This window comes from Siphateles boraxobius, unplaced genomic scaffold (genome assembly GCF_051911475.1).
Source record: "Siphateles boraxobius isolate OS27281-9 unplaced genomic scaffold, OSU_SipBor_1 66, whole genome shotgun sequence".
In the NCBI taxonomy this organism is placed as follows: Eukaryota; Metazoa; Chordata; class Actinopteri; order Cypriniformes; family Leuciscidae; genus Siphateles; species Siphateles boraxobius.
Window position 1 is genome coordinate 32,560,001 of NW_027509193.1, and position 11,238 is coordinate 32,571,238.

Here is an 11,238-nt window from a genome sequence, read left to right on the forward strand (position 1 = left end):
AGGGCGTTGCTCAAACAAACCTTTCAGCTGTGCTGCCATTCTGGATCGCAGAAGAATAGGACACAGCTAAAGAAAGTTCAACACTCTTACTTCAACGATAAAAAAATTCTAAAACGCAAATATGATGTTTATCTAAAGTAATTTTTGCTTATTAGTATGGCTGAATTGGATCATCGAAAGGTCTGCAGCAAAGACATTGGTTAATTAAGTGAGATTAAATGCATAAAGTATGCAGTATTTGTATTATTTAACACTTTATTATTGCAGGTTTGCATTTCACTGTTTTTATTCATTTTGAGGAATACTGAATCTGTTTTTTTGTGCAAGATGCATAAATGCCTGCTCACATTTAGTCTAGAACTACAATGTTCGTGTTCACACACAGCGCACACAACGCCTCCTCACTTACTCCCGATTTCTCTCAAAATGTGGACATGAGAGTTGTCAGAGAATACATGGGAAAATAAAGTACTTATTTGAAAATGTAACTTATATATTTGGTTGTTAATTTAAAAGTAATGTGTTACTTTACTAGTTACTTGAAAAAAGTAATCTGATTACAAGTAATTTGCGTTACTCGTCGTGCATTACCCCCAAAACTGACATCCTTTATCTATATATTTTTCTTAACATTATCAGATGGGCACCAATAAGTTTGCCAGTCAAAAGGGCATGACATCTTATGGCACACGGCGTCATCTCTATGACCCTAAGACAGGTATGGAAAATCCTCTGGACCAAGCAACAATCAGCCTGCAGATGGGCACCAACAAAGGAGCCAGTCAGGTACTCAAACGTTTTTTCACAATTTTCTAAACATGCTCTTATTCCTTCCTTCTAGGGGTGTAACAATATATCGCATCACAATATATCGCAATACAAAAATGCATCAATATGTATCATGGATAGTGACAATATGTATTGTGTATATTTCACCAAAATGAAAATTTCTGTATGAGAAAAAAAAATTCTAGTTTTCAGAGTTTTAGTGCCAGTAGGCTACTACGTTAAACAACTATATAATGTTGAATATAATGTATAATAACGCAATGGGGGAAAATGTGTGGGACCTGATAATGCCAAATGTCTTATGTTACCAGTTAAAAGTGGCCTACATTATTTTAAATATATCTAGCAGTGACAGAGTGCAAGCATATTCATCTAAAATAATTCTGTATTTTCAGCTTCAGCTTCAGAATCATGAATATTTTTATTCTTGTCTCCATTTTCCTGTGCATTGTGTTACCAGCACCAATTCCAAGTCTAATCATTTACACCCACAATGTAAAACCAAATTTACCATTTTAATAAACTGTAAATTGTTAACATTTTACCATATGTCTTGGAGTACCGCAATAACATTGTATCTTGAGTTCAATATCGTGATACGTATCGAATCGTGACATGAGTGTATCGTTACACCCCTACTTTCTACTATTCATAAATTTCCCACAGACCCAAGATGTGTCTCAGTTCTTTTCCTTTTGTTCTCCCACAGGCCGGCATGACGGCCCCGGGCACCAAGCGCCAGATCTTCGATAAGAAGCTGGACATGGAGATGTGCGACACCTCAACCGTCTCACTGCAGATGGGCACCAACAAGGTGGCGTCCCAGACGGGCATGACGGTGTACGGTCTGCCACGTCAGGTGTACGACAGCAAGTACTGCTCCAGCCCCGATGACCACATCAACAACGGGCAGGACTCAGAGATGGACGGATATCAGTATTCCGACTAGGACGAACAGACAGCCGCCAGCACGCCGCTTCTGTAAACCTTCACCAGCACTATTTTTGATATTCCAAATTCATGTCGACCAGTAGGACCAGCTTGACCTCTGACATCACAGCCACCGATCAAAGCTGAGCGCTTCAGTGACTGACCGTGCGTAGAAAACAAAACTAGGAGGAATTTCTTCGCTTTTTGTTTTTAGAACACAAGCTTTTCCTGCTTGTCACTTGTCGTTTTGCTTTTTATTTGTTTTATTTTATTACTTTTTTGAGTGTGCCATTCTTCCATCACCTGCATGACCCAATTGTCTTTATACATGAAAAAATAATGCAGATGATAAATATGAAGATATTATTTATGATGCCTCATAGTTAAATATGCACTACTGTTCAAAGTTTGGAATCATCAAGGTTTATGTATGGTTCTGAAAGAAGTCTCTTATGCTCAACAAGGCTGCATTTATTTAATGAAAAATACAGTAAAAATAGTAAATATTGTGAAATACTATTACAGTTATTTTATGTAATTTATTCCTGTTATCAAATCTGAATCAGCATCATTACTCCAGTCTTCAGTGTCCCATGATCCTTTAGAAATCATTCTAATATGATGATTATGCTGATAATATTTCACAATATTAAGTTTTTGGTGTTTTTTCGTCAAATAAATGCAGCCTTGTTGAGCAGAAAGAAAATCTTCTGAATGGTAGTAGATTGTTCTTACATTTTAAAATGTTCCATGATGCTCTTTTGATTGGATAGAGAAATAGAAAATCTACCAAATATGCCAAACTACTGCTTAAATCAGATCAGTTTCCTGAAGAAACCCACATCAATTAAGCGTTTTACTAATGTCAAAAACTAATGCTGATTTACCATAGTTGTTTAAAAAGGTGAAAACTGAACATATTCATATTTTTAGTGAGTTTATCTTTACTTCATAAGGCAATTTAAACAAGTAGTACACATTCTGGAACAGCATCCCTATCAAACAACCATAGGACAGACAAAAGAAATGCTTGGTTGTTTCAACCCATGTTTGGGTCAAACATTGACGACCCCAATCGTTGCTGGTTTAAAATGTAAAATTACATTTTAAATTGAAATTGAAACAACCCAGCAATTTTTAGAGTGAACCAATAATTACACTTTAGATCCGAACCAATAATACCCTTTAAATCAGAGGTTGGTTGGTAATACCGTACCCTGCTCCAACACTCCTGCCTGTAGTTTCCAAGTAATTCTGAATGTGTTGACTAGCTGGTTCAGATGTGTTTAATAGTTGCAGGAATGTGGTTCTTTAGGAGTTTCAGAGCCTTGCCCTCTCAGGGGTGTCCAATCCTGCTCTTGGAGGGCCACTGTCCTGCTGAGTTCAGCTCCAATCCTAATCAAACACACCTGGACCAGATAATCAAAGTCTTAATACACATACTGGAAACTTCCAGGCTAAAGTTGGAGCTAAACTCTGCTGGACATTGGCCCTCCAGGACCATGTTTGGACACCCCCTGCCCTCAACGCAGATTCACTGACAGGAACTTTATTCATGGACTAAGATGGATGTTGATCCAGGAGCATGTCTTGCTGAGGTAACCACATTAAGCTTCATGATTCATATTTATCATTACTAAGGAAATTGAGAGGAAACTTACTTTAAAGTCCCCCTGTAGTCAATAATTGTATCCTTTAAAAATCTTTGATCACCAAAATGACATATTTAAACGTTTTTTCCTTGGAAAAAAAAATACCATCATGCCTTAAAATAGCTTGAATGTATCTCTACACCCTTGCCTCATTTAACATACGTGGTTCTATGTATATGCTAATGAGCCCCGCCTCCACTCACTCACACCAGCTCAGAGATTCACTCTTTGGCGATCACACGTTGATCTGATTGGTTACAAGGTAGTTTGTGACGTCAGAAACACAGATTTTTGAGACCGTCTTTGGTTTACCACAGTTTTAAGGTGTTGACTTGTGAATTTACACATGGTTTGTGTTAAAGTATATTAAAAACACCACACAGACATATAAACAGCTAAAAAGCTTGATTTTCACCACAGGGGGACTTTAATCTCAAAGTACAGCTAGCAATTATAATTGGAAATGTAATGTATTAAGTATAAAGTATATGTCTTTCATGGTGAAGAATAGCATATCCCCAGGCTAAAGATTGAAACAAGTAATTAAGTGTAATTTATCTTAATAATTAGGCTAGTATAATGACTGTTTATTGGAAGGATTTTGGGCAAAAATATTTCTGAACATATTATTTATTCAGTTTATCTGTTACAAAAGTAATTAGACATAGCGAATTGACAAATAGAGAACAAACTACTGTTAAAGAGGGCTGTTGAAAAGCACTTTTTGATTACCAAAGCATACTGTGAAAAATCATTTGAACCAGAATGACTTAAATTGCACTTTTGAAAGAAATGACTGTCATTCCAAGAGGCTATTATTCAAAAATTATTCAATAAACTTGCCTATATTCAAGCGTGACTGTTCTTCAGCCTATCAAACCTGACGCTCAATGATTAAAGCGACCAATCATGCGAGAGGAATTATATTTATGCACAATTAACTCGATATAAGATGTTTGTGAGACCATTCTATATAGGAAATAACAATATGCAGAGTTAATATATTTAGCTTATATATACGACTATAAATTGTTTAGACATGACCATATTTCTCATGAAATTTTTAAACGTGTTACAAACTTTTATATATCAAAGCGTCATGTGTTTTGCATTTCTGACAGCAGAACACAAGAAGATCATAAATCAGTGAATCTTTCTTTTCTCACAGAAAGTGATATAGCGTGTCCCTCTTGCATCAATGCTTCAAATGTCTTTATTTATATGAGGCTTATCAAGTGAAAAAACTAATAAATCACTATTTTCAAATAACTTGTCTTTATTTTCTATCTATATGAATACTGGATAAAAACAAATGTTTGAAACATTACAATTTAGGATACATTTACACGAAAACAATGTACTAAAAACGGAAAAGTTTTTCCCTTTGCATTTTTTCGCATACAAACGACAACTTTGTCATAACGATCCCGTTCACACGGATCCGCAAGAACGACTGAAAATGCTGTATTATTCATGCCAGGCCAGTAGATGGCGATGTAACGTTGTAAAGAAACAACGCCCCTATAGACTGAACAAGTAATAAGCATAAAGTCACCATTTTCACAGATTCATGTTTTTGTAGTTTACACTATAGCTGTATATAGTTTTCAAAAACCAGTTTCCAAAAGTTTGCGCTTTCAGGTCACAAAACACAGCTGTTGTGTGAATGAAAGGCCAAAATGCATTAAGTTTGTTTTTAGTTGAAAATGGCCCCTTAAATGAGGATATGTTTACACGAAAACAATGTATTAAAAACAGAAAGGTTTTTCTTTTTCTGCTAACAGACGGCAACTTTTTCAAAGTGATCCCCGGTCAAACGGATCCATGAAAACAACTAAAAACAATTATTCATTCCTGGCCAGTAGATTGCAATGTAACTTTGTAAAGAAACAACGCGCCTAAAGACGACACACGTAATACACATGAAGTCAGATTCACAATTTTCACAGATTCATGTTTTTGTAGTTTACACGGAGATAATAACAGTAGAATTTGAAAAATAAAATAAAAAAACGTCCCTTTCGTAACCCGTTTACAATTTCAGGCCCCCAAAACACTGTCGTCATGTAAATGAACAGCCAAAGTTTTCCGTTTTTAGTTTTAAGTGATTCAAAAACAACAGAAACAGACCACAGTTTTCCACAAGAGAGAATATGCAAGTCATTTATTGACACTAAATAGTCTTATAAAAACCTAAATTGTAACAACTAAAAGATTAGAAACTAATGAAAAGAATAATGGCTGAATTAAATGAATGACATCAATTGCATTTTCTCAGCATTTCTGTGAAACTAAACAAAGGGGAAAAGACTGGATTTTAAACCACAATCTCAATGTTTCTATGGCTATATCTATGTCTATATTAGATCATTCTTCAGCAAAATCATTACAGTGAATCATTACATGGGTTTAAAACAAACAAACATAAAGCATAATTTGGTCGTCTGTGACATTTGACCCAGCAAAACTACTGATTGGCTGCTTCACAAGCGTCTATCCAATCACTGTACACGTCCACGGGCTCTGAGAGATCTGAGAGGGTGTTTAAGGACAAGAACAACATCACTTTAATAACATGCATCAAACTCTTAATAATCCACATGCACATGTCTTTTCAAACTGATTTTGAGAAGGATACAGGTTATTGGTGTCTGGAATTCTTCTAGACACACAGTACATGATATTATCCCCGTGTTTCGACTCCTTTCCCTGGAATGAAGTAAAATGGTTGTGTGTTAGTTATTGTTTTGTTCAATGCAACAGATATGCAAGTCTAAAGAGTATTCTTACTCAAGTATAAGAGTATTCTAGTATATTCTTACATCTTAACGTCACATGATTTCTCGTGGTTACAGAAGGGGCAGGTAAACTGGGTGTCCAGGTTTCCCGTCATCTTTTTCTTAGGAGGAGGTTTTCTCTTGGACTTTCTGCGTCCCATCTTGTCAAAAGCTTCATGGAGGGGAAATAATACATGTTGACAAGCACAAGCAAAATTAGATAAATTATATAGTTCTCATATTAATGTTTACGAAACATGAAGGCGCTGCTTGTGTCATATATGAACAATAAACAGAAGCAACAGGCTTGAGGTTTACAATAAACAAAGATCATGCTAACCTTCATGTAATGCCTTTCAGCATCTAAAAGTAATGTAAAATTAATCTACATTCTTAATGGCAACATATTTTCTCGCTAACTATCTTAACAGGTCTTAAAACTGCCAAAATGAAGAGACAAATAATATTCAAACTGATGTATTTCTACCTGGGATGTTTCTAATGTTTATTTTGTTATGTATATTTGGCATTTTACAGTTTTGTGATATTTAGAGGTGCTCGAAGATCTAAAGAGTTTAAAGTAAGGCAACACATAGCTGAAAAACAAACAAAACACAATCAGTAAACTGCAAATAAATTGAAAACCCGAGCAAAACCATATAGGTAAACCTCCCGCGATATATACGAGCATTTAAATAAGACATTATGCGTTTAGTGAAAAACAAATCCCTTACCAAAACTACGATTAACGTCAGGCGACTCTCGCTCGGAGAACAACAGCACACACTGCCTGGGATAAACACGGGATCCGGTTCACTTCCGCCCGGTCACAGGAGTTCAGGAGCGGCTCAGATCTGAGCCCGGAGCGTAGCGCCCTCTACTGAGGGACACCGGAACTGCAGCATGACTCCACATTCAGAGCAAACACAAACAACCCACAAATTCAATCAAATACATTGTGTGGGTTTTATGGGCATACTTATTAATATTACCAAACAATTCTCCTTTTATGCTCTTAAAATAAGGATCAGCTCTGATTCCAACCATTAAACACCAGAACGGCAACAAACTTTAATTGAGTGCTTTAGATAAACAAGTCTATAGCATTTTCAAAGGCATCTTTATTTATTATACTCTTATAAAAAATGTGTTGTATGTTTAATTCATTTTGTTTAAATTATTTATATTAAAAGCCATATTCCTTATACACCTCGATCAATAAACTCTGAACAAAACAAATACTTTTCATATGTTTAATATTATCAGTGTTAAAATTGTTGACTAATTAAAGCTGAAATAAAATGACATAAAATATATGATGAAAAACCTCAATTTAATTTTTTTTAACGAAAATTCGATGTTAACTTGGCATCTAAACTTAAGCACAAACAAAAAGCACCATACAATTACTGAAGCTGAAAAAAATATTAATAAATATTATAGTATTATAGAGTCAGTGTTATTTAACCCAAAGTTATTGATTAATATATATTGATGATGTTATGTTAGTTATCATCTGTTAATTTGTCACAATTTTGGGTGGGCATTAGAAAGACAAGCAGCTCCTTGCATCATGATTGGATGATATGCGTCCTCATATTTGAATAATAGAGCGTTATTGGATGATATACGTCCATATATTTGAAAAGCAGAGCGATTGGATGGTGTCGTTATGGAGGCGGGATTAACAAGTTAGGTGATAATCGAACAAACAGAAGCAGCAGAAATTGTGTGTTCAAGACAAGAAAAGACAAATACAGGTTTCTTCGAAACGGATTACTATAGAAAGACCTGCATAAAGAGACAAGGAAAATCGGGTATGTATTTTCTATGAATGTACATAATTTACCCTGAGAAGGAAATTGCTTCAGTGTTTCATGCTTGCGTAAGTAACGTTAACAGAGAAATTGCGTGAACGACCATCACGGAAGTCTTGAAACGTGTTGTAGTCATTCCTGTATTAACGGGACAGAAAGTAAACTGATGTGAATTCAATAAGTGGATCCAAAAACATAAGCGGTCAGGGTAATCGCTAAGGTTCACAGGTTAAAAAAAACTACAGGCTGTGTATTGCAATTGCATGTTGTTCACATCTTATCAACATCAGTCCAGCACAAAACTGCTCTTATCTATGGAGAACATTTTGACGCAATTTGAACGTGCAAGTGTATTTTTATATGTGTGTGTGTATATGTGTGTGTGTGTGTGTGTGTATATATATATATATATATATATATATATATATATATATATATATATGTATATATATGTATGTATGTGAGAGAGACTGCATCTTTGTGTGCTGATTATTGATTGATTGATTTTCACTTTTCAGAAGTTAATTATGGCTACTGAGGGAGACCCAACTGATTTTATGAAAGTGCTTCACCTCCTGGTGATTTCGTTCACCTGGGGAATGCAGGTGTGGGTGTCTTTCATAGCAGGTACATGAATATGCACAAGTATTAAGCTTCTTTCAATTAATTATGCTGTCATAAAACATGCCATTTGATCCTAATTCCATTTTTCACCCTCAGGTTTTGTGCTGATCTCCCAGGTATCCATGCACACATTCGGTCTCGTGCAAAGCAAGTTGTTCCCGTTCTATTTCTACTGTCTGCTGGGTGGTAATGCAGTCAATCTGGCCATATATGCGGTGTACCATCCCAGAGAACTGCTGGACTGGCACGAGGGCATACAGGTGACCCGTCACAAATTTATTACCATTTTCCCTCACTATCATGCTTCTCTCACGCGCTCTTTTATTATTCCCAACAGATGAGTCTGTTCTTTGTGTCCGTGATCATGGCCGGTCTGAACGCACAGTGGTTCGGTCCGTCTGCCACAGAGAGCATGCTGGTCATGCAGGAGATCGAGAAGGAACATGGGCTGGGAGCTCAGGTGGGTATGAGCTCGAATAAGGAAGGATACGTCAAACTGCGTGAGCAGGACCCCAAATACAAGGAGCACAGATCCACCTTCTACCACTACCATGGTCTGTCTAACCTCTGTAACCTCATAGGCTTTGTCTCCACCACCATCAATCTCATTTACCTGGCCCTCCATTTGGGAACTATATGAGTATGAGAGAGTACAGACAAACAGATGTTTTAATGAATTATTCTGTGTCTGTTCGTTTTTATTTTGTCAAACTGTTTTGTATAACAATAATGTTTTAGTTTTTATACAACAAGAGTGTTTCTTCTTTTTTTTTTAAGGTTTAAAGAAACAAATTGAGACCCAAAAGTGAAACGAGTGAAAAGGTGCCCAGTTGATTTTGCAATCACACCCTTAACGTTCTCCCTCAGATCTCTTTTAGTGCATTTTATTTGTGATTGGGTTTCAGTCTATTTTCCATTCACACTAGAATATTTTTATTTTAATTATAATGTAACGTATAATAATAAACGGAGTAGTAGGAAATTGAATTAAAATAATAATCATCATCTGACATAATTTCTTCACTTTAAATGAAAGGCAGACTAAAACCTTTAGCCTTCTTTTTTTGCATTGAACTAAAGTGTGTTTGTGACAATTTTTATGTTATGATCAAGTTTCTTTTTTTTAATGCATTAACTAACAATGAGCAATACATTTGTTACATCATTTGTCAATCTTTGTTAACTTTAGTTCATTGTTAGTTTATGTCAGATCAGGTGTATTAAATATCAACAGATACAACTTTTGATCTTAATGTATTACTAAATGTTAAAATTAACGTATATTAATAAATGTGGTTATTTTTCACAGCTAGGTCATGTTAACTAATGTAATCAAATAAAATCTTATTGTAAAGTGTTACCAAAAAAAATCTATATATAAAGGCATAATTCTTGTGAACTGCTTTCCGACAAAGTATATTTTTCATTTTTGTATTATATAAAGACGCCCAGCCATATTAAATGATATTATTATGGATGTTCACAGTATTTCTCCCTACTTTAAAATGTTTCAAAGTGGGTAATTGCACTGCATCTTTTGTTTATAATAAACAGTATATCTATTTAAACATACTTTATTGATAATATAGTTGTTTATAATTGCTTAAAGAATGTGTTTTGGTCAAGTATGTACTATAATTCTTATCTGTTTTTGCCTTTATGCTTCACAATGTGAACAATACTTGTATTTTCCCACTAGAGGGCTGTTTGTGGAAATAAGAGGACCAACCTTAGGATTGACAATCAGAAAATGCTGTTTATATTTGCTATATTTGAATGACACTAAAATGGCAATTAAACTTCATGGGGAAACAATTGTACAGTAAATTAACCTTTGATCATCTTTGTTAACGTCTTGTTTGAACAGCAAAGTAAATTTCCTGTTATGACGGTGAACATGAAAAAGCTGTTGAAGATCAATATGCTAATGTACCTTTGTGGATTTGGCATATTCAAGCCTTTGCTATAAGGATGTGTTGATTCTTTTTAATCTTTAGTTTTTAAAACCGTTTATTAATCATATATTTCTTTTAATTTAAAAGTGTTTTTTTTAGAAAGCAAACTGAAATTGTTTTATTATTTGGATTGACCCTGAACAAACATCTATTCATTAAACAACTGCTGTATACATGTTTAGCTCAAGTTGAGTTTTCAAATAAAATAAAATAGATGTGGCTACAAATATTTGACATTCTGACGCTTACACAGACACTTGCAAACATTAATGCTAATAAGACTTAGGTGACATTAACAATAAGGAAGAGATGCAAAGGATTTTTTGAAGGAAGAAAACTCATTTTAAGTGCAGCATATGTGATGATGCCATATTCACAAAAACTAATACTTTTGTGCGTAATTATGACTTAATCAGTGCCAAGGTGATATCAATGAAACAAGATTTGCATTTCATGAGTTAGGATTTGATATAACTGCATTCTGGGAAATGAAGTGTTTTTCCACCTTAGGCAATTGAATGAAAAATTATTTATTAAATAATAATGAAGATAATTAGCCTACATTATAGCCTAGGCTACTACTTGTCTAACTACTTATCGACTTTTTTATTTTTATCCAAGGATTTTCATTTAATTCCTTCTTACATTTTTATATTCCTACGAACTGTAATTCCGTGTCTTGTTTACCTCCATT

At 34.8% G+C, this 11,238-nt stretch overlaps 3 protein-coding genes across 4 annotated transcripts in view; 2 read left to right on the forward strand and 1 right to left on the reverse strand.

The window, feature by feature from the left end:
* Positions 1-4,640, forward strand: part of cnn1b (calponin 1, basic, smooth muscle, b) — an 11,429-nt gene extending 6,789 nt beyond the window's left edge. The window contains exons 6-7 of the mRNA XM_077213654.1: positions 640-786; positions 1,499-4,640. Coding sequence (XP_077069769.1) covers positions 640-786; positions 1,499-1,738 — 387 coding nt within the window. The 3' untranslated portion in view covers positions 1,739-4,640. The remainder of the gene's footprint in view (positions 1-639; positions 787-1,498) is intronic.
* elof1 (elongation factor 1) lies at positions 4,630-7,021 on the reverse strand. 2 transcript variants are annotated; one of them, XR_013196863.1, is made up of 5 exons: positions 6,883-7,021; positions 6,194-6,320; positions 6,010-6,080; positions 5,018-5,903; positions 4,630-4,959 (listed from the first exon to the last, which is right to left on the reverse strand). XR_013196863.1 is itself a non-coding variant. In XM_077213655.1 (4 exons), exons 2-4 carry the CDS (start codon positions 6,307-6,309, stop codon positions 5,839-5,841), a joined length of 252 nt encoding a protein of 83 aa, XP_077069770.1. In that variant the 5' UTR covers positions 6,310-6,320; positions 6,883-7,021; the 3' UTR covers positions 4,630-5,838. The 2 variants fall into 2 exon arrangements, 1 of the variants encoding a protein (XP_077069770.1); XM_077213655.1 differs by having other exon boundaries at positions 4,630-5,903.
* A 790-nt stretch (positions 7,022-7,811) lies between these two features.
* tmem205 (transmembrane protein 205) lies at positions 7,812-10,771 on the forward strand. Its single transcript, XM_077213656.1, has 4 exons — positions 7,812-7,965; positions 8,484-8,592; positions 8,686-8,849; positions 8,927-10,771. Exons 2-4 carry the CDS (start codon positions 8,493-8,495, stop codon positions 9,227-9,229), a joined length of 567 nt encoding a protein of 188 aa, XP_077069771.1. The 5' UTR covers positions 7,812-7,965; positions 8,484-8,492; the 3' UTR covers positions 9,230-10,771.
* The last annotated feature ends 467 nt before the right edge of the window (positions 10,772-11,238 follow it).

Bases quoted from the DNA above. Each gene is read 5' to 3' on its own strand.
- elof1 (XM_077213655.1), bottom strand. From the start codon at position 6,309: ATGGGACGCAGAAAGTCCAAGAGAAAACCTCCTCCTAAGAAAAAGATG. The intron at 6,081-6,193 runs GTAAGAATATAC...ACTTCATTCCAG, and splicing joins AAATCATGTGACGTTAAGAT to GGAAAGGAGTCGAAACACGG. The intron at 5,904-6,009 runs GTATCCTTCTCA...ACACCCTCTCAG, and splicing joins ATTCCAGACACCAATAACCT to ATCTCTCAGAGCCCGTGGAC.
- tmem205 (XM_077213656.1), top strand. From the start codon at position 8,493: ATGGCTACTGAGGGAGACCCAACTGATTTTATGAAAGTGCTTCACCTC. The intron at 8,593-8,685 runs GTACATGAATAT...TTTCACCCTCAG, and splicing joins GTGGGTGTCTTTCATAGCAG to GTTTTGTGCTGATCTCCCAG. The intron at 8,850-8,926 runs GTGACCCGTCAC...TATTCCCAACAG, and splicing joins ACTGGCACGAGGGCATACAG to ATGAGTCTGTTCTTTGTGTC.